A 24,847-nucleotide genomic window follows, 5' to 3' on the forward strand; every position below is an offset into this window, starting at 1 on the left:
AAAGTGTTTGGCATGGTCATTAATTGTTTTAATAAGAAGGTGTGAGGCCCCCACATCTCCTCTTCAGTCCCCAAAGGGTAAATTATAGGTCTTCCCTGGTGAAGCCCTGTCTCTCTTTGGGGGGGGATATACACTCATGAAGTGAGGTCTGCTCGTTCATTGAGACTTTCCCCTCTGCCTCCCTCTTTGCTCCCCCTAAAAATGTTGTGGGGGTTCCCTCAACCCTCTAGCTCATATCTATGGGGAAAGGAGAGGGGGGAAAGCCCTGGTTGAGCTAGAGGAAGCCCCTGCGTTGGCTTCTGCGCTCAGGACTAGTTAGCTGAATCTCACCCGATGATCAGATCCTTTGTAGCAGCCCCAAGAAGCAGGTCTAGGAATCCTGTCTCTGAAGTAGCACTAAGGCAACGCTCCAGACACTTCGGTTTAGCTGGTTCACACTCAATCTGTTTTCCCCACGGGAGGCTGGGCTAGTCAGAGGATATCTGTGATTGAGGGGGGGGCATAAGAGAGCAGGTGGTCCTTTAGGAACTTTGGACTTTGTGAATTAATACAAGAAGCTTGAAGCTGCCCTGCAGTGAATTGGCAACCAGCACAGCCCTCTCAGCAGCAGAGAGTCGTGCTGCCAGTAATGCTTATTTACTTCATTTCATCTGCTCCTGTGAGCCACACGAGCTGTAGCTTCTGCATCAGAAACTCTTTTGTTTCAGTAAGTAGACAAATCCAAATACAAATAAAGCATATTAACAAAAATGTTTGGTGTTTTATAGTGTTTTTAATATTTTGTTGGGAGCCACCTAGAGTGGCTGGGCAACCCAGTCAGATGGGCGGCATGTTGTTCTTGTTAATTTACTATTTTTCCCTCTTGGATGTTATCATCACCTTTTTGAAGAATCTAGGTTAGCTGCATTGAACAATTTATGGAGCAATAAAAATATTTCAATAAATAAATGATACCAATGCCAGAGATCTTACAATTTGATATTGCTGAGGAAAAAGGGGGTTAGGAAAAGGATCTTCATTTTGAAATTACCAAAGAGAGATTTTTTTAAAGTTGCAATAAAATCTGCTGTTACACCAGAAAACAATACAAGGCAACTGATGAGGGCTTTGGCCTTCAAGTTTGCAACACTAGTTTTATTGCAATTCTGTAAAGTTTCGTAATTTTGCATTTTTTGCCATTTTGAATAGCCTAAATAATTCATAAGGATTTTGCTCTGGCCTGTTTAAAATGGCTTTTTCTTCTGCATGTCTGAGTGCCTTCCTTTCCCCTTCTATAGAGCATCCATGCCAGAGACAGTGTCCCTTCCAGGGACTGGCTTGCTCCCAGGTCGAGCGCTGCAACGAGAACAAGACGTGGGCCCCGGGGTGTGCCATGTCTATGAGGTGGGTGTTGTCCGCTGAGGACAAGAGTGCAAGGGTGGCGGCAGTTCATGCATGGGCAGGATCACTCTTGCTTTTGGAACCACACCTCTGCTTAGCAAGCAAGGAGGGGGAAAGGTGAAATTCTGAACCCTGTGCCCAGTGCTGTCTTCTGTGTTTCTTCTGTGTTCCTGAAGAATCATGGCATGCACACTATCTCATATTCTTAGCTTTCAAGGTTTCACAAGGGAGAAATCTGTTGGCAGCACTGATAGCTAAATGGAACCTCCAGCATTAGAGGCAGTGTATCGTTGGATAATGGGTGCTAAAGGGCAAACTGCAGGAGAGAGTGTTTGCTTCATTCCTGGAAGCACCTGGCTTGCCACTATTTAAAACAGTACCAGTCTGTCTATCCTCCTTTCACTGTAACCACTGGGCCTGTCCACCATGTTTAGATCATTGTGCTTTTCCCCCACCCCCATCCCTGCTGCCGCCTCTTTGGGGGAGGGTCCTGTAGCTCAGTGCTGGAGCATCTGCTTTGCCTGCAGGTGAGGGGAAACTTCTCAGTCCTTGCAACCCCCAGAGAGCCATTTCCAGTCATAACGGACCACTCCAAACCAGATGGACTCATAATCTGACTTGGTGACGTAATGCAGCTTCCGATGTCCCTGCGATTTGTTTTCTTCCCATTTGTCTTGCAGTTTTTGAATGACGGGCCAAGTGCCATCAGCGAGGGGATCCTGGACATCAGCTGCCCGCTCCGGACTCAAGGGCGAGCTGTGATGTACATGACACGCTACGTGGCACAAGCCAACTGCACCTCCAGCCACCTCCTCAACCCATCACGCCTGCAGGTAATGGTTGGTCAGCGGGCGGGAAAAGAAGCGACTCTGCAGAGGACTGGCCGGGGATGTGAGTTTGGGGCCTGGAGCTCAGCCTCTGCAACCAGGGACAGTGCAATTCCCTATCAGCACAGGATTAAAATGCTGAGTAGTAGGAGCATTTTTAGGTGGGTGGGGGAACTCAGCGTTCACAATGCAGAATGCCAGCCTCTCCTCCAGACAAGCCTTTTTATTAAGCATTCATCCTGATTTGGTTGCACGAAGCCTGCAGAGAAGTTAGATTATGTGTATCCTTTATTGGGCGCTCATTTTAATTTGTTTGTAGGGAGGTTCTATGACATTGAGCATTCATCCTAATTTGCCTTTGGGGTGTTTCTACATCTTTCTATTAGTCATTTGTTCATCTTACACTTTTCAATGCATTTCCCCATTACTTTCCAAACTGCAAAAATCCAGTTTCTGGGGTTTTTAAGTGGATTTGTTGCCATAGAGACAGATCGCCTTGATCCACTTTAATTATTCAAGCTTCTTGGTATTTTCTTGACTCCTTCCTGAAAACTCTGACAATCTGATGGCCAGGTTCTGAACCTTCTTTGTAACTCATCCCCATCCTGTTCTGTGCCAGGAACCCTAATGCTTTGCCCCTTCCCCAACATTTCTCCAATAGCTTCTCTTGCCCCCGGCATATATTTGGCCTTTGTAACCTGCCTCCATTGGTCGGCTGGAAAAGAAAAAACCGTTAAGCATGGTGTCTCCATGAGACCCTGCATGCCTGCTTCTTGACACAGACAGAGCCAGGAGCTGAGTTTCTCTTGAACAATGGGATGGGGAGGGTTTTTTGTTTTAAGTGAGAGAGAGGATTGACTACCAGAGAAGGAGACTGCTAAACCTCAATGAAAGAATCAGCTGTTTTCTTATAAATTCTGTGCATCTCCTGTTGCACTCCTGCTCAGACTGATTCAGCAGAACTCGTGGACATGCAAAGAAGCGGAATGTTAGTTCAAGGATGGAACTCAGTGATGGTCACCAACAAGGAAGGCTTTAAAGAGGGATTGGACAAATTGGTGGAGGGTATCGGTGGCTCCTAGCCATGGTGGCTGTGCTAAGGCTATGCCTCTGTCATCTGAGGCAGAAGGAGTTGTTGCAGGGGGAGCTTAATGTGGGGGGAATGGCAGTGGGGTTGGTGAGTGGAGTGAGCAGAAATGCAGCATCTAGAGTATATACTATGTAAACTGGATCACTGGGTCACAGCTGACTATAGAAAGGCTTGTACAATGGGCTCGTGACTATTGATAACTTATTTAGAAAGGTGCCTTCTTTCTCTCTTAGCTGGAGCAGAGCTCAGCAGCCTCACCTTGGCCAGAGCAGCACTATGTGCAGAAACAAGATGGAGTTTTGAACACTCTGGTAAGCCTTGTAGCTTCTTCAGCTGGAAAAAAAAAATCACCCAGAGTGACCTACAGCAATCAGTTAGCTGCCCTCAGACTTTCAGTCTAAAATACATAACATGTAGGAAGAAAAACGTAAACTTGAGCACTTGCTCTTATCTACAGAGCGCTTACAATGACCACCTGGAATGCGAGAGGAGAAGCCAAAAGTTGCTGGTCCAGCTGAGCTGATGGAGTGGTCCTGCTTCCCTTCTCTTCCTCCTGCTGCTGCTGCTGCAGCCTGACAAAGCCCCTAATGCAGTGTTTCTCAACCTTGGGTCCCCAGATGTTGTTGAACTACAACTCCCATCATCCCTGAGTTCTGGCCTTGCTAGCTAGGGATGATGGGAGTTGTAGTTCAACAACATCTGGGGACCCAAGGTTGAGAAACGCTGCCCTAATGCATCCCTTCCTCATGCTCTTCCGCAGCCTTTGCTCACATAATGATTTCATGTGATTCTAAGATCTCCGTCGGCATGAAAAGTTGTGCACAGCCCTTATCATTTCCCTTCCCAGCTATAGCTTTAGAGCAGGGTTCCCAAAGTGTGGAAGCAGCAAGGAGAGGAGACTGTGCTGCCCTCCTCTGAGGAAGAAAACTGCAGCTGGGCCAAGATGGGGCGAAGAGACCGACAAGGCACTTGGAAGGAGTGGAAAGTCAGTACATGGGAAGGAAGGAAGCCATGAGAAAGAGAGGGAAAGGCTGAGAGACAGCATGTGCACAGCACATTGCAGTTCCTAAGCAACCGGCAGAAAAATCATTAAGTGGTCTGCCAAGACCCTCAACAATTTTCAAAGGGTCGTGGGTCAGGGAGAAAGTTTGTGAATCACTTAGACATGATGACTTTCCCCAGGAGTTACGCTTTAGTTGTTAGAAGCACTGTTGCTGCATCCGATCGCTGCCTTTGGCCCTGGTGGCCTAACTGGGTTTCTGGGGGTGTTTTCAGCCTCAGGCTCTCTTCTGACTCTGGTTCCTTCTTGTGCTGTAGAAATGCAATGACGAGGAGTGCTTCCAGCTCCGCTGCCACATGGGGGCAGTGCAGAGACAGAAAAGTGTCAGCTTGCGCCTCTACTTCCGCATCTGGTCCAAGAGCTTCCAGCTGGTAAGCACAGCACCTGCCGGGAGCCTCTTCCAGGCCTCACTTTACAGCTGCAGATTTGATTTCCGGGTTAAGAATCGACTTGAGAGAGAGAGGAAGAGATTGCTGGGTGCTGGCTGGCTTTCACAGCATCTGGTGTGTTGTGCTGAAACCCCTGAAGCTCTTCCACCTTTCCCAGACCCTCTTGCCTCCACTGGAAGGACACACCACACACACCACACTTCTTGACTTGGCTCAGTGGATCCACATGAGATCTATTTCTTTATGATAAAGGCTTATATCCCGCTTTCCAAGCAAACAAGCCCCAGAATGACTTGCAACTGATGATAAGAATCAAAGCACTTATTTCTTGGTGGTGGAGCAATGAAGAGAGGCATGCAGCTGGTGTCTGTCTGTCTGACCCTCTCTTCCACATGGAAATGCTGTTTGCCTAAATAAAATACTCACTGCAGGAAGCCTTCCCTTCCCCATACATTTACTTTTGCAGGCTCATCCCTTGGGAAGAGGGTATGTTTGACTCCACACTAGGTCTCTTCAGAGTCAGCTGGCCACATACTAACCCAGGGCATCCCAGGATCTGGCCCTCACTTTTATTTTATCCCCTTTACACATTTGCAGAAAGAGAATAATCCCCACACCATACAGTGCGAAGCTGTCTACTACGTGCAGAAAGTGCCCTACAAAATCCAGCCTCTAGAGAAACCCACCGCTTACCTCAAGGTCAGTATTCATTACCATTAACTATTGTTGATGTTTATTGTTATAAATCCTTGGTGGTGGTGACAATAATAGTAGTATCCTGCTTTCAGGATGCAGATCTTTCCAAGGTAACTTACAAATAGCATTAGAATCACAAAAACTGGGGACCCAGTTAGGCCCACCAGCCAGGGCTGCTGCACACACGTACTTGGGAATAGGTCCCATAGAACTCAATTGGGCCTTCTTTCAACCAGCTGTTGAATCATGCTGTTGATCAAAGAGAGTGTTTTGCAGATCTTTCTAGATTGGATCAGGGTCCATCCATGGAATTCTGGTTCCAATAGGAGGCAGCCAGATACCTCTAGACAGAAGCTCACAACCAAGGAATGGCCGCCTTTGGTGTTCGTTCTCTGTGCCTGATACTGAGGAGACTGTTCCTGTACATGAGGCTTCCACTGAACTTGAATGGTTGGCAGCCTCTGGATGCAAGACAGGTGATAACCTTATTCCTGCTTCCTTTCTGCTGACAGGTGCAAACATCACTGCACTGGCCCAAGGCAGAGACCAGTCAGGGGGTTCCTCTCTGGATCATCATCTTAGCCATTCTGATTGGATTGCTGCTCTTGGCGCTGCTCATCTATGTTCTATACAAGGTGGGATAACTGAATTGGGAGAAAGTGGGGGGGGGGCAAGGTTCAGAGTTGGGGATAAGGTGTTAGAATCTCTGACACACCAGCTGCAAGTAGGACTGTAATGACTAAATTCATCAGCTTAGGGTGCTCCACGTTTTTATGCTAGACTGCTAAAAAGCTTTGCTTTCAAATGCTTTTTAACAGCAGTTTCTTGGCCTTACAGTTGCAGAGAGCAATATGAACAAATAATAATAAAATTCCAAATGCCAGATGAACACTGTGCAGGATTCCAAGTGGTAATAATGGGGTGTGGCTTCAGCACTCTGGACAGCTCCTAGCCCCCCTCCTTTCTCTATTATTTCTAGTCCCTGCAATACCCACCCCGCACCCTCATAGACACTTTGAGTCATTTTTGCACATTGCACAGAGCTAAATTCAGGTTTGCCATTGCCTGCATGCTCAACTGAGAGTTGCAGCTACACTGCAGTTACCTGGCTGAAGCACCTCCAACAGTTGCAAATGTGTGTTTTCTGCTTTCTGTGCAACTAAAAGTGTCATGTGTGATGTCATGTATGATGCAGGCAGCAAGGAGCAATGCAATTCTGCCCTTCACATGTAGCTGCTGCCGCAAGGAATCTGGAGCAGCTGTAATGTGTGAGCCTCCCCCTCAGTCCCTAACGTTCCTAATTCTTGGATTGTGGAAATGAAAGACTTAGTGCAAACAACAACAAGAAGGAAAAAAGCATGACACATGTGAATCCATCTTTGGTCGCTTGATGATTACAACATGCAGTCACAATTTGCATGTGAGAATGTGCTGCTGCAAGTCCAACTTCTGTGTTTGCCCTGCATTTTGATGTAGTCAGTTCACATATTCAACAGAGACTTAGTGATTTGTACACTCGTGTGAAGGAGTCTTAAGTGTGCTTAATTTTCATGATTTATTCTGACTGCAGAGTTTTGGTTTAATTTTATTTCCTGCCTTTTTGCTATTTTGCAAAAAAATCTCAATAACGTTTGTGTTCGGATCTTCACTTTTTGAAATATGGCAACCCTAATTTCTGTGACTTGTGCAAAAACCTCTCTGCTTTTACCCTATGGGTGTTTCTAGTTTGGAGATCTGTCTGAAAACTAGCAGGCAGGATCTATAAGATGCAGTGGGCTAGAGTAGTGTTACAAGACTCACTGGATGGATGGGTGGAGCAGTCCCACTCTTGTTTTGTACTGTTATGGGTAAACTATGCTGGGAATGTCTCCTGGGGGAGTTTTCCTTCTTTTGGTTGTCTCCCCATCACGATGAAGGTGAGTATCTAGAGATGTGCACAAGGCATGTTCATTGCAGTGGTGTTTGCCCCGGAAAAGATTCCTGGGTTGTACCTTTTACATTATAAGCCCTGATCTTGTCTCTGTGTTTCCTCCACAGCTGGGCTTTTTCAAGCGCTCACTTCCTTATGGCACGGCTATGGAGAAAGCTCAGCTGAAGCCACAAGCAGCTTCAGAAGCCTAGCAGGCCCAGCCTTGCCCTCCATGTAGGTGTGTTGCCGCTGCTGCCCTGCAAAGAGGCGCCAGGATCGTCCGCTGTGAGCACTGAGAAGGGGAGCACTGCCAACACCAGCAGGGCAGGGCCACAGGCACCGGGCCCCACAGACTGCTGCAGAGGCCAGGCACCTCTGCTCCTCACAGAGAAAGAGGCTGCAGGCTCTCGAGGCCCAGCGCCCTCCCTCTTCCCCGATTTCCCTGGGGCTTGGATCCTACAAAACCCATTGTGCCCTGACTGGGAGTTGCAGCAAAGGCATTTGCTCCCAGCAAAAAAGGGAATACTTGAAGCCGCTGGAGCGGCCGGTGCTGGTCTGATCTCAGGCCCCCTAGTGTCAAGCTGTCTGTTCCGTCCATATGTGGGGAAGGGCGCAGTGCCCTGGACAGTTTCCAAGCTGCCAGTCTCCTCTGATAATAACCACAGCTTGGCTGAAAGAGAAAAAGAAGCACAATCACCTCCCGAGTCCAGCTCTTTCTCCGCCACAGGCCGGAACGAAGGATCCTGGGCTGTCACTTCCGGTCTTCCCCCCAGCCTGCTTCCTGTGGGGGATGATGTGGGACAGAGACTTAAGCTGGGAAAGCCAGGTGCTCCCGCAATGCCAAAGATTTGCCACGTTTGGAAGCCAAGCCATCACCCGGTGTCGGCCCGGACTCGCCGACGGTCTTCGCACTGATCTCCAGAAACCGCTAGAGATTTTATTTTTCAGATGCCACTTTAATTAAAAGAGGATGAAGAAATGAGAATGAAGAGATGAGGAAGCTGCCGCTGCCTCGTGGCAGAGACAGGGGTTGCCGAGTTTAATTTAAAATGTTCATGTGCAATAAATGCTTCCATATTTTCCACAATGCCTCTTCCCCTCCCCCCCCAATTAAGGATGATGAACTGCAAGGGGTTGAGAATGGATGAAAATCCCACTGTTGGTTCTTGTAGGTGAGGGTGGGAATTCTGATGGAAAAAAGCCTGAAGAGTGAGATGCAGGAAGGGCTTCAGCGAGAAACACCCCTAGTAAGGGCAATAATAATAAGGGTGGCTCCCAACAGAATACTAAAAACACGATAAAACATCAAACATTAATGCCTTTAGGCGTTTTCTAAGTCAGATAGTTGTTTATTTCCTTGACATCTGATGGAAGGGCATTTCACAGGGCAGGCGCCACTACAGAGAAGGCCCTCTCTGTGGGGGTGGGGGTGTTGCTGCCATTTGTGGCCACTGAAATTCAGGCTGTTGGGGAAGTTTTATATTTTCCCGGCATTTTAAGATCCCTATCTGGGCTTAGTGACCAGGTTCCAGGTTTGTTTGCAAGTTGTTTGAAAAAATAGCACTTTTATTCTGAGTGTGTGTATAAAAGCTCCCTCTTCCTTGACTGCTGTGGCAGTCCAACAACCAAGGAGCAACATCCCCCCCCCAAAAAAAAAACCCAGAATCCCAGAGTAAGTGGCAGCTGTGGCCCTGTGGGGGTGAAAAGGGTTCACTCCTGCAGACAGGCCCACTAACGTCTATGAAGAACACGTAGTGTCATACCATGGGTTACAGACGCTTCAGGTTGCTTTTTTTGGGTTACGGATGCACCGAAACCCGGAAGTACCGGAACAGGTTACTTCAGGGCTTTGGTGGTCACGCATGCGCAGAAGCACCAAATCGACGTGGCACTGCGGGTTGTGAACTTGCCTCCCGTACGGAACACGTTCACAACCTGAGCATCCACTGTACAGTGTAAGCTGGTTGTTTGGAGAATCGTGTTATTTCAAAACCAGCTTAAAATTCGTATTGTGACATCGGTTTCATCATTTTCTGCCTGGCAATACATTGTGAATCATGTTTGTGCTATGCAAAAATCACAATGTGGGAAAAATCGTGAAGCCAACCAACCATCATTTAGCTGGCAATATGATGAAAACCAGATATCGCCCAGCCCTAGATGTCTCAAGGGAACTTACTGTGGACATTTTTCTAGACTCCATTAGAAACAGAAGCAGGAGTGATTATGTAGTATGAATTAGGATCCGAGACTCAGGTCCTCCACCTGTATGCCACATGTCATGTCAGTATTGCCTAGGAGTGTCAACTGGAGCTAATAGATGAACAAGGCACCAAGGGCCTTGCTTCCTGATCACCACCTGCTTTGGTTCTGTGCTTGCATCAGTTTTCTCCTTAACCCAAGTGAAGCCAGAACATGCCACAGCTCCCTATTGCTGCATACCTCCTACACAAAACAAGTGATTCTTGGGTGCAGAAAATGAACAACGACATCTTTGTGTAATTAATGCTTTTATTAAACAAAGTCTGAGGTGAGAGGTTTGCTGTGCACAGATAACATTTGAGGGGAGAAAAAAACAAAAGAAATGCAGTCCATCCTCCTGACCCATTTACTCCACAAGTCCCATAGGAATGAAAAAGACTGCCTGGCTGCAATCCTATGGGTGCTTACATGGGAATGAGCCCCCCAAGTAATCATGCATATATAGGCCTATGCCTTAGCTCTACCAACTTGGGAGAGTCACTTGGGGCTCACTTTTGCATTAAATGTGGACTATTGGGGTTGTTAAATGCTTAACCAAGTGCCCCAGTCTAGTTTTTTTAACCACCACTTTGGCCCTGCAAAGGGGGTGGGAGTTACAAAGCCATCTCCCACATCAAAACCATGCTGGAGGCAACTAAAATGTAATTAAGGTGTGTTGCAGGTCCCCCTTGTGATATCTGATGCCCCACAGCAAAGGTTGAGAAGAAGAAAATTGCCCCACTACCCCTTCTCCTGCCCTTTTCCCTCCCCAACCCTCCCCTTGACCTTTTGACCTGGCTAGATGAAAGAAGGCTCATTGGATTTAAGGCACTCTAAACTGCTGGAGGTGGTTCTTTTTGGATGCAAACAGCATCTCAGTTGGACAGCACATCTGAGGACTCAGACACCAGCTTCCCATCCCGAGTCTCGATCTTCTTGATGACAATGGCCCTTGACTTGGTGACTGCAGAGCTCTCCAGCGGGGAAGAATTCATGGAGTATCCACCACTTGAGTATGAAGAGCTGTAGCCACCCCCATAACTACTGAAGCCACTGGACAGACCACCTGGGTGGGAACAAAGGAGTTTAATATTAGAGACAGAGTGGTGTTTCCAAACCCTAAACAGGGGAAGAAGCTGCCCCAGCTAACATCTCTAGCACACAAGAGCAGCCCTCCTAAAGCAGGCCAGTGGCCCACCTAGCCCAGCATCCTGTTTGCATGGTAGCCAACCAGGTGCACCTGTGGGAAGTCTGCAAGCAGGACCTGAGCACAAGAGCACTCTCCCCACTTGCAATTCCCAGCAATTAACAGTCAGCAATCACTCCGAAAGTGGAGGCAGAACATAGCCATCATGGCTAGCAGCATGGCTAGCAGCCAAAAGGATGGAAACTAAATGTATATGCATATGCATTTTGCTAATCAGTTCCCAGAACAATGTGAGTCATCCATGCAACAGTGGGGCAGTCCTGTTAAAAAGTTTCCTCTGGGCATCCCAGGGTGCCCTTGGTCAGGACTCTGGGACAGAACTGATTTCAGGGCAACGGTGATGCTTCTGGGACCCCGCCCCCCCGCCCACCATAACACAATCTGCATTGGGGAATTATCAGCCTTATTCCCCCCCCCCCCGGGGTGATATTGCTGCTCCTATTATTGGCAGAAACTGGGGAATACATGACACAGGGGGCCTCCCAGCTCCTTCAAGCATAGATAGTGGATACCATATACAGTGGTGCCTCGCAAGACGAAATTAATTCATTCCGCGAGTTTTGCCGTCTTGTGATTTTCTTCGTCTTGCGAAGCACGGTGTCGGAAAAGTTTTGGAAAAGCTTCAAAAATCACCAAAGTCTTCAAAAACCTCAAAAAAGGCTACCACACCGCGTGCTATGAGTTGCTCCTCGAAGTCAAGTCGCAACTGTATTAACGGTGTTAAGAAAAAGGAAACAAACTTGCAAGATGTTTCTGTCTTGCGGAGCAAGCCCATAGGGAAAATCGTCTTGCGAAGCAGCTCAAAAAACAAAAAAACCCTTTCGTCTTGCGAGTTTTCCGTCTTGCGAGGCATTCGTCTTGCGAGGTACCACTGTATTTTCAAAATTTCCACCTATCAATGGAGGTTGGTTAACTGGGACAAATAGTGCCCTGCCCACTGCTCAACCTGCCAGGCAGCCCTTTTCAGCCATTCCAGGAGTTGCACTGGCTGTCAACCTCCTGCCCATGTAGAACTCAGAGGAGGATGAGGACCAATCTAGAAGGAGTTGGCTTTGCCTCTCATTGGTAGCGCTGGCTATATCTGCTTTTCAACTGGTGTATCACCAGCAAAACATTGTAATATAGAAAAGGGAAATCTAGTTGCCATGACTCTTCCACATAACCCTGTGGATTCATCCTATGTCTCTATTTCAATGAAGTTGCAAAGTCTGCTTACCTGAATAGCCGGTTGTTTTGGTCTGAATGCTCAGGTTCTGCATCCCCGACTCCAGCCTGCCAAAGTGGGTGGAGGGGAAGACAAAGCAAAAACAAGATCAGCATGCAGGGACAGAAGAAGCAGGGACAAAAAATGTGGAAGTGGAAGCATTTGTCTATGTGCTGGCAATCCCAACTGCTGCACACCCATGCAAGGACAGAGCACTGGAGCATATGCTGCTGCCAGAATGTGCTACTGATTGTGGGGGGTGGGAGGAGAGGGGGCTCCAGAGAGCTGGGGGGTTTTGCAGGTGTATTCTGGAACATGCCATTGACAAAATAGTGGTGGATGCTTTACAGGTGAATTTCTACTGGACAGTGCAGTCCATTCTGCATTACTGGTCGTTTCACTGTAGCTTTCAGGAGGGGCACTGGCATTAATAATCAGTGTAATAAAAGGAGGACAAAGAAAAGGCATCCCAGAGGAATTGCAGTATAGTTACTACAGAAGAAAGGGAACATGCACCAACTGGAAACAAAGCAGTACATTAGCCCCCAAAATTTTTGCAGGCACAAGCAGTACTGGAAACTACATCCCATATGACCACCCCAATGCCACCAAGAGCACTTTTTTTTTTAGAAGTACACATGTCAGAGCCCTGTCTTGGCACCCACCTGTTCTCTTCTCCTTCCAGAAGCTTCCTATAGGTGGCGATCTCTATATCCAGAGCCAGCTTGACATTCATCAGCTCCTGGTATTCCCTCAGCTGGCGGGCCATGTCTTGCTTGGCTCTCTGCAGGGCAGCCTCCAACTCAGACAGTTTGCTGCTGGCATCCTTTACGGCCAACTCCCCACGTTCCTCAGCCTCAGTGATGGCAGCTTCTAGATTAGCACGCTGGGGAGGAGAGGAAAAAAGGAAGAGCCCAATGGTTTTCCCATTTGCAAGAGAGACATTCAGCACGGCCTGTTAAAATCCCAAAAGCCAGAAGCAGCGGTGCAGTGCTCCAGAGTGCATATGGGTATGTGCATATGTGTGTGTGCCAAAGACTCAGTCCTATTTCTGCCTCTGGGTCCCTGTCTCCAGTGTCCTGGAGCTGCCCAGTCTGCATGAAAGAAAGGGGAGTTTTTTCACCACTGAAAATAACACAGTCACGATTGAAAGGAGGCGAGACAGCCACTGAGGACTGGCTCCTAGGGTCACTCTGGAAATGAACACTGAGGAGGAGCTGTTCTGTCTGCTCCAAAACCAAGCATTTAGGAGCACTGAAAACACTAGGTGCTTCAGTTTCAAGGGAAATGGTGCACTGCAAGTTCTGCCAAGAGCAATGGAACTTGAAGGAAAGCACAACCAATATGATATTGGAGCAATATCAGTAGGTGGTTGAGTTCCATGAGGTCAGAGGCCTGCCTCTTTGGCTAATGTTATTATATATGGCACTGCATCAATCACAAACATTGCCTCCTGACCTGGCCTTTCAGACCCTCAATTTCTGACTGTATCCGGTTGATGATCCTGTTGAGCTCATTGATTTCATTCTTGGTGTTGCGGAGGTCATCTCCATGCTTGCCCGCCACTGACTGGAGCTCTTCATACTACAGGGAGGAGATAAAAAGAGACAAATGTGACATGTGTTGGGAACAGCTTCCAAAAAGGTGGCTCTCAGTAAAAGGCGAGGGTCAGAGAATCTCAAGAATCCAGCAAGGGAAGACCTTTGCAGACACTCAGATGGAGTGCCCTGTTACTACTGCCATGACAGACAGATTAAACACTTAAAACACACAGCGCATACACAAGGGCAACCTTGTGACCCTCCCCCAGTGCCCTAATGCTGCCGTAAGACTGAGGGGGTGTCTTCCACTGGTGAGCAGAGGGGATGCTGCAGGTTGGGTGGGTGGGGCTCTTCTCTTCCCACCAATAGAGCAACTTTTCTCAGATGTTCTCCAGGTGTTCTTGAACTACAACTCCTATCACCCCTGACCCCTGTCCACTTGCTAGGAATGATGGGAGCTGTAGCCCATCAACATCTAGGGACCAAAGACTGAGAAAGGCCTATTGACATTTCAGAGCAGACATGAGTCTAACATAGCATACACACCACACACACCATACATTTAAAGCACATTTAAAGCACTCCTGCCCCTTTAAAAAAGGAATCCTGGGAACTGTAGATCTGAGTGGCGTAAGCTACAGTTCCCAGCATGTCAGGATGTTTTAAATGTTACGGTGTGTAATGCAGCCCAGGCACAAAACAAATTGAGGGGGTGGCCAAGTCATTGTCTCCTAAGCTACCCAAGACGTCCCATTGGAAGGGCTAAACTAGGGTCAGCCCCTGAAGTTCTTGGAGAACAGGTACAATACGAATGGGGCAGGTCCTCTGCATATGCCTCCTGCAACTTCCAAGAAAACTGGTAGTACACTGGAGTGGCTAAGAGTATGAGTCACAATGCACAAATACTTCCTAAATCTCACTTCAGCCACAAACTCTCCTCATGTGGCCTTAGGCAAGCTATTATCTCTTAGCCTCACCTGCTTCCGTCTCCAACACAAGGATGATCATAGTAATACAGGGCTGTTGTCACTGAGATAATATATATGTTATGCACATTGCTCATACTTTATGCCAAATTATGATGATTAACGTGGTTGATGTCAAAGGGCAACTTTCCACCCACCATCATCTCAAATACTGAAGCTCACCAGCATGCGTTTGGCAGCCCCACTCCCATCACCCACCCCATTTGCAGATTCTAGGATCAAGGCAGCTCACTTCCAATTAAAAAATATAAATCCATCAGACAACATAGAAGCCAGGAGATGCAGCACATGGAATTCAGGGGCATTTCAGAATAGAATCCACCGACCCTTGTCAGAACACCATTCTGCAGGTCATGCCAGTAAATGGCAGTTGTTTTGGCAACCCTACCTTATGCAAAAACTCAGAAAATTCAGGATCCTTTCTAACAAATTTCACATGCAAAGTTAGCTAATCTACTGGAAGGACACTAGCCCTTGGTATTCTTGCCAGCAGTCTATACATACATTCCCCCTCCAGATGTTGCAGATTTCCTCCATACTCTGAGTCCAAGCAGATTATTTTGCTAGGATTGTTGCTTTTTAATCTGAAATTATGGGGCAGTGTTTATCAATTTACCATAAAGGTGGTGCAAAACAAGGGTGGAAGTATCCTGTTTCAATATAGTCACGCCATTTCAATTATGTTAGCTGACACTGGCCGTCTTTCACTAAGTAGAACAGATGTAAACTTGTTGGCAATTCAGGGTTTTAGAAGGCAAAGATTTACATCCTTGGCACTGTGGGAAGTTTCACTCTCCCTGGCCACATGGCATGAATGTGATGTGAGGACTGTGATGATAACACAGTCAATAGTTCGCAGAGTACTGAGGGTGAACGAGTCAACCTATTGCAAATAAATATGAAAATCCTCAAGCTCATTCACATGAAGTTTCTCACCATTTACTGGGGTTTCATGTCTAGCTAGAAATACCAACAAAAAACATGGAGAAGCACAGATCAAAAGGTCACCCCCCCTCGTAATATGCCAATTTGCACCATAAACAACAAGAACTCCTAGCCCAGCCAGGAGTGAGCAAGGCAGGGGGGCTCACCTTGATCTGGTACATGCTCTCTGCCTCAGCCCGGCTCTTGGCAGCTATTTCTTCATACTGTGCTTTGACCTCAGCAATGATACCATCCAAGTCCAAGCTGCGGTTGTTGTCCATAGACAGGACCACAGAGGTGTCGTTGATCTGAGACTGCATTACACGCAGCTCCTGCATGGAGAGAAAGTTGGAGGCAATTTGGTATTACCATCATTAATCATGATCAGGAAGCAAACAGCCATGAGGAACCAAAAAGGCCTTCAAGAACATGAAGGGGCATTTTATCATGCTTGGTGGACATCTTTAAAAAGCTTTAAAAATTTATACAAATACATTAATACAGAAGATTTTAATATTCAACTGAAGCCAGAACTCCTCCTGCTGGGACTAATAGGATACACAACTAGAAAAAGATTATGGAAGATTATTTCAGTATTTGTTCACAGCAGAGATTATGCTATATGCACAAAGATGGAAGGACTTACTATTAACTACTATGGAAAAATGGTTATTAAAATTATTGGATTTGTCAGAGATGGCAGAGTTGACGTATTTAGAGAAAAGTAATCGTTGACATTTATAAATCTCTTAGGGACTTTTGACTGTGAAAAGGAAAATGGAACTTGTCTGGATATCTGGGTTTGAAGACTGAAAAAAGGTTGGTTTATGGAAAGTAGAAGAATTAGATGTTATTCTGGAGCAAGTGTTTTGCGTAAGTCTATATACAGCTGATACAGAATCAGAAGTCTTGTCCTTTCCTTTCCTCTTTTTCTTTATTTCCTCTCAGTTTTTGTTAAAAAATGCTTGGTACTTGATGTTAACTTTTGTACATCATCTTTTGTTTTTCAAGCTTTAAATTAAAAAATATATATTATGCAATGAACCAAGAAAGGCCTCAAAGTACATGCTCTGCCACAAGGGCACAGCCCTCTTCTCTGCAAGAGGTTTCAACAGTTAGGGTCAGGGACAGGGATGTTGGGCTGCCACACCTATCAGATGCAACCAGCATGGCCAAGTTGTCAGGAATGATGGGAGCTGGAGTCCAATAACATCCAGAGCGCCCCAAGTTCCCCATGCTGGTTCTACTCCATCACCTGTACGGAGATTTCCTAGGCCATGTTATTAGTGGTTAGAGCAACGTTTCCAGGAGCCCAGCTTCCTGGAAGAAAGCGAAACACTTTGCCCAACAATGCCTTCACATATGCAGCCCAATAAGATAAGGTTTGCTAAACCTGAGCCACTGGAAAGTCAACTTAACGGTATTGGAAGGAGGAGTTTGCTCATGTCTCAACACACTAGTAAGAATAGCTAAAACCTTACTAAGACCAGGGGCCAGGAAGCTAAAAAGATTTTCAGCATTAGACATGGAGGTGGGAAAAAAGATTTGCTATAAAGTTTAAAGACCCTGATAGCCTCTTTACACAAGAAGTCTGGAGGTGGCAACACAAGAACAGGCCTTTTTTGCAGTGGCTCTGTGTTTGTGGAAAGCTCTCCCCAGGGAGGTTCGCATGCTTGTGTATTTTGCGTTTTGATATTGTGATTTTATCCTATGCACTGCTCAGAGACCCGTGGGTATGGGGCAGTAAACAGATTTAATAAATACTAGTAATGATTTCAGTCCATGGATATGTCTGGGCTGCCTATTCTTATTTCACAGGTTCCCCCTGGCATTCCCAAGCAGAATAGGAGGAAAGCCCATAGGAACCTGCTTTGTCCTGCACCAGACGCTTGGGTCCATCTAGTTAAGTAATGCCCATGCTGACCAGCCACAGGGACATGACAGGGATTGAACCTGGAAGCCTTGGCACGCTGGCCATTCTGTTTCCTTCAAGGTGATGCCTACCTCATCATACAACTGCCTCAGGAAGTTGATCTCGTCGGTCAGGCATTCCAGACGGGACTCCAGCTCAACCTTGTTCATGTAGGCCTCATCCACATCCTAAGGAGGTAGAGCACAAGCCACCATTATAATTAAAGACCTCTACGAAGTTGTTACAAAGCATAATAATCACTAGCTAGGAAATCACTCACCTTCTTCAAAAGGACAAACTCATTCTCCTTCTCAGTACGATGGTTGATTTCCTCTTCATACCTAATGGGAAAAGGAACAGGATGGATTAGTTTAGTGGGCCTAGAATGGCTTCATTTAAACCAAGGCCACATGCTTTTGGTGCAAAGACTGCTTTGGGAAGCATGTGTGGAGACACTGTATTTGAGCATGTGCAGAGTGTGCATATGCCTTCTCCTAAGAAACTCTAAATATCCCACATGCAACCCCAAAGGACCTCTAAAACAGAGGAATCAGACATCATAAACTTCCTACCAAGGTTCAGTCCCAACAGCTTTAACTTCCCAAAATTAGGTTTTAGCTGGTTCAATTCACAAACCAAAATTAAGGTGACACTCAGCTAGCATCCTGTTCAATTAACGAGCAGAGCCGCATCCTGATGACCACATGATCTCCATCCCCAGGTGCATAGGATTGCAGCCTCTGTCTTCAGGTGCAATCCAATCCCAGCTGTGTTCCTCTTTATAAACCGCCCCCTTTTTCAACATGTTATTCCAGTCTGTTTTCTCTTCCTCTTTTGTGAGGCAAGGTGCATGAGTGGCAGACACCACCACAGACATAATATATGTAAAAAATGCATGGAGACGGAGATCCTAATCCTGTTCTGGAGATTGCTCAGGAGTGGGTTGTGGTCTAATCACCAAAGGCTGCCCGGCTCCTCCCTCTGGGTCAGAGATGTCTCCTTGGAGCTCCCAGGTACCACACCCCTGCACCCTCCCAGTCCCGGGAAAGCTCGCAACCCTAATGAACAGTATTCCCTTCACTGTCAAGTATGTCTGGAGAGGCAGGCAGGGTGTCCATATGTGTCAGCCTCATTTTGGAAATAGTCAGACACTTGCAAGACTGGTTCGTTCACCCTGCTGGTGGTGCACTGCAGCAGCTGTAGTTGTGCTCGGTACAAGGAAGAAGAACAGCACACTCAGGTAACATGGTGTGTACACTTGACTGAAGAGTCAGGGGGGGGGATAAAGCTACCATGTGCAGGTTTATGACCCAACCATTTTAAGATTCTGCAAAAATGTCTTCCATCTGTTACTTCCTCTTAAAAGGAACAATTCATTTCAAGTGTAGCATTGTTTAGAGATTGTTTTTTGTATGCTTTTTAATTCTCATTTCTCCAGAAGCTTTGAAGCATCTTAGAAACATAGGGTTGAAGATCTTAAAGCAGTAAAATAGTCACCATACAATCTGCCCTTCTCATGTTGCAAGTTTCTAGAGCCCCACTCCGCCTTGAGAGTGACCACAGGTGTGTGAAGAGGAATGTGGGGGAAGCAGATGAGAAGAGCATTTATTGCTCCAACACAGTTGCTCCCTGGAAAGAATTCCTCTCCTCCCATCTTAAAGTTATATTAGCACCAATCAGGTTCCTTCTTCAGCAGCGTTTGCTAACGTTCCTGATTAGAGTGGGGAACCTGGTTAGCACGGACTGTAACCCAGAGACTGGGACTATTACATCTGCATTAATCAGACATATAGGCAGCAAAAGGTCATTGTCAGGAAAACAGATCCCAAGCCATCAGACACCACTGCCAACTTTAATATAGGGAGCCATTCACATCATTGGTGTGGACTAACAACTTTTATGTTAAAAAGGAAGAAATGCAGTAACTTCAGGAAGCCAAATAGTAGAGCTGATTCCAGAGCAACTATGGAATTTTCACAGCCTTGACAACAGGTGTGACTGAGGTTTAGCTTAATGCTGTTTAGTCAGAGGAAGATTAAATGATGAAGGTGCAATAACCCAGCTGCCCCCCACTCACCTGGTCTTGAATTCTTCTACAAGGCCCTGCATGTTGCCCAACTCAGCATCCAGCCTCACTCTCTCCTGCCCTAAGCCATCCAGCTGCCGGCGCAGGTTGTTGATGTAGGCCTCAAACATGCCGTCCATGTTGCTTCGGGTGGTTTTCTGGTTTTGCAGGAGACTCCATTTGGTGTCCAGCATCTTATTCTGCTGCTCCAGGAAGCGAACCTGGAGGCAAGGGGGGGGAGAACAGAAGGGATTCCATCCAGTTAAATACTCAACATAGAAAGCTCACTTCTGTAGAAGTCTTCAGTCTCTTCCACCTGTTTCCTCAGATGCCAAAATGGTGCAATCTTCTATCATCTCACAGTTGGCACACCCCCACCATATATTTAAAGCAATGGCTTCTCATGGAATCCTGGGAGTTTACCCCCAACACAGAGCTACCAACCACACTAAATAAATTTCAGATCCCAATATACTTTTTTGCAGGGGGAAGACTACCAATGGCTACTAGCCATTGTTGAGACACCAGTGACTGAGAGGACCTTGCTGCTTCTGCAGATCAGAAACGACTGAAGGGCACATTCTTAAAAGGCCTCGGGCCAAATAAAAGACCTTTAGACTACCAGCAGGCCTCTGGTTAGGAGCTTGTTTGACAGCTGTTGCCCAGGTTCATCAAACACCATAAACAGATGGTTAATAAAAGCAGCTTAATTTCAGCCTAATATGTGTGTGTTAATAAAGGTTGTCCAGGATACAGGAGAAAGCTTTTTAGTTCAGAGTGCCTACTGTTTGCCAGAGGTCTTCCCCCTTTTATACATTTGGCCTTGCATTTATCACTCCTTCTCCCTCACCCCATCCTCCTGCAGTGAAGAGCGGGCCCCATAATGGAGACCACTTTCAAAGCTCCCTGTGAAAAGTTTTTTTTCCACACAGCAAAAGTTCAGCCCACTATCATGGATCGGAGAACTTTATGAAGGCAAACTTTTCAGCAGCACCAACAAGGGGGGGGGGGGGAATCTGATCGATATTACAAGCTACAAGGCCACATAGCAACAACTGCCAGAGGAAGCAATTAAAAGCAACGGCCACTTGGCAACCATTTTCATGCTCTACGGCAAAGGAAGCAGGGCGAACTTCCTATTTGTTTTATACCACTTCCACAAGCCTCGCTTTCTTTCCCCACCACCACCATTAGGGTTTCCATATTTCAAAAAGTGAAAATCTGGACACAAAAGTTGTTGGGCTTTTTCTGTAAAATCTAAAAAAAAGTTTTTGAGCTATTTTAAAGGAAATTTGCCAAAATCTACACTTCCAACATGGGTTGCCACATGTCCAGATTCTCCCGGACATTAAAGCGATTTACGCGCAGGCGCTGTTTCCAACAGCCGAATCCTGGCTATGTCCGGGAAATTCCAGCAGCCCTAACATGAACAAAAGATTCTGGGAGTTGTAGTTTGTTGAGAGTAATCAATTTTGAATTAGAGGTTCATTGCCCCGACGTCAAAGAACTACAGTTCCATGGTTGTAGTGGCAAAATGCTTATTAAAGCCAGATTTAAGCATATAAGATTACCCCCAGGTGATAAGACATACAGGTGAGTTGGCATTGCTGGTGTTTAGGTTGTGTGCTTCATCTGAGGCAGCGCTAACTAAGACTTGGACCTGGAAGCCATTTGCAGAAGCCCTGTCAGATGGCAAGTAACAACAATGGAGTGAGTGTCTTTGTGTACACCTTCTAACCACAAACAGTCCAGCCCTCAGTGTGGAGAGAGTTGTATTTGGGCTCATCCACACTTCCGCTTGAGCCCTTCCTAGGAAACAGGTTCAAGTGGTTTTCCTGCTCCCTTCTCAGGGAAAATGCACTCTTTTGCTCTAAATTACACCAAACTACAATCTGGGGGAAATTACCTTTTGCTCTAAGTGCTAAAGAGCTATTTTCCGGGGCGGGGGGAGCAGTGGGACTAGAGGAAGTGTGGATAAGCCCTCTTGTCTAACCTTACGGAGCCCTTCATCTCTGTAGGCTCCAGACATGAGAAGCTGCAGCAGTGTTAGAGCTAAAAAGGTGTGGAGCCAATTGGTGACTCCTGTATTATTTATTATTAACACTAATAATTAACAGAGTCCTGTCTGGCTCCACTCAGGTACCATCTGGTGCACATTCAAACACCACGCCTGGTCTCTTAATAAACCCGATTTCAAACTCTGCATCTTTTTGTAGGAAACAGAGGCCTGACATGAACTGAATGCAAAGGAATCCAATTAACTGAAAGCATTCCTGGAAATTCGGAGACAATACAAAAATTGGAAGGGCCCCGTCCAGGTGTATCAAGGAGCCTGCCACAGGAACCATGCAGGAACTTTTGCAGAAAACTTATAGGAGAGGAGGACCTTCCAAATTTTGCAATCCAGTCTCTGATATTCTTTAGTAAAAACTTGGCATAGCCAGGAATGCACATGGAATTCAAGTTGGTGGCTCTCTCCCTCTTCCCATTCTGCTTTAGCATAAGTGGTGCCATACAGAAAGAAGGCTTCCACTTTCTAACTCTGCTTATAAGAGTTCAGAAGCTGGCTGCAGGATCAAAGTTTGTAAGCTCCCTCTCCTCAGCTTCACCTCTCATACCTGCATATTTCCTCCCTCCTACCTGCTCCTGCAATGGCCCTGACTTTGGCAATTGGTTACACCAGGCTGAGGATAGTTAATGCTAGGGGAAATGCTTTTACTCTTCCTCCTTTGAGGAAGTCTGAAGGCTTCTACCCACTAGTATTCAAAAGAGACATTCGGAAACCCAGCTCACAGGAAGCTGCCCAATAGGAGTCAGACCACAGGGCAGGACCAAGGGCAGCTGTCTTCACATTTTCACTCCCAAAAGGAGAAAGCACCACGGGAGGGTAAACAGGAATCTCACTAGCTAGAGTGCATGCTGGGGTCCCCAAGACTGCAAACAGCCAACAAAGAATCCACAGGGAAATGGATGTCTAAAGGGGACCCATACCACTGGTTAGCAGGCAGCCTTTCAAAGCTTGCTTCTAATGATTAGCCTGCTCAGTGTTAGCCCAGGGTCAGGGTCAGTGAGAATGAAACTTTTGATCGAGGTTGAGAGCACAGAGGGAATTGTGAATGGCAGCAACGGGAGACAGCCCAATCCTGCAACCACTCCTGACAGATAGACTATAATTAGAGAGTGGAAACATTATGGCAGCACCTGGCAAAATAGCTCCTGAGAAGTAAACAGCACAGAGTTAAACGGAGCTTACTCCCAGGTGGTTGCATAAAGGTTTGCAGCCTCAAAAGGCACCTTTAGGAAAGCCCCATCTGTTGGCAAACAAAATTGCTCATAACCTTTGACTAAGGCCTCTGCAGAAGGGGGCAGCTTGCCCTTCCATCCAGGGAGGGCATTCAATGATATATGGTGAGTCATTGATAGAAAATGTGATTGAGGACCTTACGGTTTCTTCTCTTTCCCTACCCACGTCCTTTTTAACCAGGAAAGTAGACAGAACTTTTTTGTGTAGTCGGCTCTCACACCTGTAGGAGGAGCCTTCGCTTGTTCAACTGGTCTGATCACACACCGGACCAGCTCTGATTCCCCCACCACAGGGGTGAGCAAAGTCCAGGAAACTTTCAGCCCATGAATGTGCTCTTTAAAAGCGATCTTTAGCCTCTCGTTTCCAACACAGATTCCTGCGCACCACCCCCGAGTAGAATCCAGGTTTCACTTTCTTTGCCTGCACAGCAAAGGCCTCTCTTGTGCTTCTCCTTCACTATAAAGACTGCCATTTGCCGAATTCCCTTTCCTCCATCTCACACCTGGGTACACACACCCTCCTTCATTAAGGATAGATCAGCTGATAGAAGAGAGATGCGAACTTTTACAGAGGTTTCCTCGCAGGTCGACTCTAACCGGCTGCTTGGGCTGCCCCCCTACAGCTTCCCACCTCCATCCTCCTCACCATTTAATTTCCCCCATCTTATCTGGGATTCTACGCTCCTGGGAGCCAGGGACCCCTTTCCCCCCTGTAAGGCGCTGGTGGTGCCGCGTCTATAACCCCACAATAACACACAGGGTCAACAAAAACCATGGAGTCCTCTAGTCCCCCCCCCCTGCTGAAACCACTGGGCCTCACTTCTTCCGCGCGCCCCCTGCTTCCAGGGGGTCCATCCCGCCCCCGCCCGCGGCCCCACCTTGTCAATCAAGTTGGCGAACTTGTTGTTGAGGGTCTTGATCTCCTCCTTCTCCTTGGTGCGCACTTGCTGGATGTTGGGGTCGATCTCCAAGTTGAGCGGCGCCAGCAGACTCTGGTTGACGCTGACGGCCGTGATGCCGCCGCCGCCCAAGGACGAGCTGCTTCGGAAGCCCCCGCCGCCGAAGCGGCTCCCCCCGTAGCTGGAGGAGGCATAGGAGGTGCTGACTCGCGAGGCGCCGACGGGGCCCGCCGTGTAGGAGCGGCTGCTGAAGGAGCGCGCGGGGCCCGAGGAGGCGCTGCGGAAGGACGAGGTGGACGTGGTGGTGGTCCTCTTCATGGTGGCGCCTTCGGGGTCGAGCGGGAGGAAGGAAGGCGGGCGGGCGGGCTGCGAAGGGCGGTTGGGCGTCGGGCGGGCGCGCAGCTCCTTATATGCGCTGCCGGGCGAGGGGGCGGGCGCGGTCCTGGCCGAGTGCGGACTCGCAGCACCTGAGTGGCTTTTTGGAAAGCAAAGGGGCGGAGCCCGGGCCTGCCTCGCCACGGCGGGGGCGCACCTGTTTTAACCCTTCTCTCGCTGGAAGGTAACCCCGAGCAGAAAAGCGAACCCTCTGCCCCCGCTCGAGGCTTCCCTGCGGCCGAGACGCCCAAAGAGGGCAGCAGTTGCCCAAGTTTGTCCAGGGGACCCTCCCTTCTCGCTCTTGGGGAATTGCACAAAAGGGGCCTCTGCAGCTGGAGCTCTTTAACGCGGCTTTCCCCGGACATTTCGACACCGGGGAGGAACGTTTTCAGGTGGGGCCCCGCTCTGTTAAGTGGAGACCGGGGGTGTAGGTCTGCGCGGACTTGTAAATGGGAGCAAGGCAAGACAGTGAATATTCAACTTCCACTGGGAAGTAAAAGAACAACTTTAAAGGAATAAGCTCCTGAACAGCAAAGCAAAACACCTGTTCAAGATAAAAAAAGGTATATCTTGCCGGTGTTAATAGCCATACAAGTACAAAGGATCCCCCCCCCCCCCCGATAAAGACCATATTAGAAGGAAGGAAGACAATTTTAGTTAAAGCTTTGATATTTGTCTCTGCTTTTATCCTGGTTTTCTCCCCATTCTTGTTCTTCATGGAAATAACTCCTTGTAACTCACCATACTTTCTGTATTCCAATAAAGTTGACGTTAATAATAATACCCCCAAAAATGACTGAGGGGACAAACACAATTTCAGATCGCCACCCACTGCCTTT

At 47.4% G+C, this 24,847-nt stretch overlaps 2 protein-coding genes across 4 annotated transcripts in view; one reads left to right on the forward strand and one right to left on the reverse strand.

Annotated features, from left to right (window-relative positions):
- ITGA5 (integrin subunit alpha 5) overlaps positions 1 to 8,438 on the forward strand; it is a 68,524-nt gene extending 60,086 nt beyond the window's left edge. For 2 of the 3 annotated variants that reach the window (XM_077923747.1, XM_077923748.1), the window contains exons 24-30: positions 1,278 to 1,383; positions 2,061 to 2,213; positions 3,531 to 3,608; positions 4,615 to 4,728; positions 5,344 to 5,445; positions 5,955 to 6,077; positions 7,480 to 8,438. In XM_077923747.1, coding sequence (XP_077779873.1) covers positions 1,278 to 1,383; positions 2,061 to 2,213; positions 3,531 to 3,608; positions 4,615 to 4,728; positions 5,344 to 5,445; positions 5,955 to 6,077; positions 7,480 to 7,563 — 760 coding nt within the window. In that variant the 3' untranslated portion in view covers positions 7,564 to 8,438. The remainder of the gene's footprint in view (positions 1 to 1,277; positions 1,384 to 2,060; positions 2,214 to 3,530; positions 3,609 to 4,614; positions 4,729 to 5,343; positions 5,446 to 5,954; positions 6,078 to 7,479) is intronic. The other variant, XM_077923749.1, reaches the window with a different exon arrangement.
- A 1,406-nt stretch (positions 8,439 to 9,844) lies between these two features.
- On the reverse strand, positions 9,845 to 24,019 carry KRT8 (keratin 8). Its single transcript, XM_028721241.2, has 9 exons — positions 23,613 to 24,019; positions 19,444 to 19,652; positions 17,647 to 17,707; positions 17,459 to 17,554; positions 15,622 to 15,786; positions 13,462 to 13,587; positions 12,669 to 12,889; positions 12,016 to 12,071; positions 9,845 to 10,658 (listed from the first exon to the last, which is right to left on the reverse strand). Exons 1-9 carry the CDS (start codon positions 23,949 to 23,951, stop codon positions 10,468 to 10,470), a joined length of 1,464 nt encoding a protein of 487 aa, XP_028577074.2. The 5' UTR covers positions 23,952 to 24,019; the 3' UTR covers positions 9,845 to 10,467.
- Positions 24,020 to 24,847: the final 828 nt, after the last annotated feature.

Source organism: Podarcis muralis, chromosome 2 (assembly GCF_964188315.1).
Source record: "Podarcis muralis chromosome 2, rPodMur119.hap1.1, whole genome shotgun sequence".
In the NCBI taxonomy this organism is placed as follows: Eukaryota; Metazoa; Chordata; class Lepidosauria; order Squamata; family Lacertidae; genus Podarcis; species Podarcis muralis.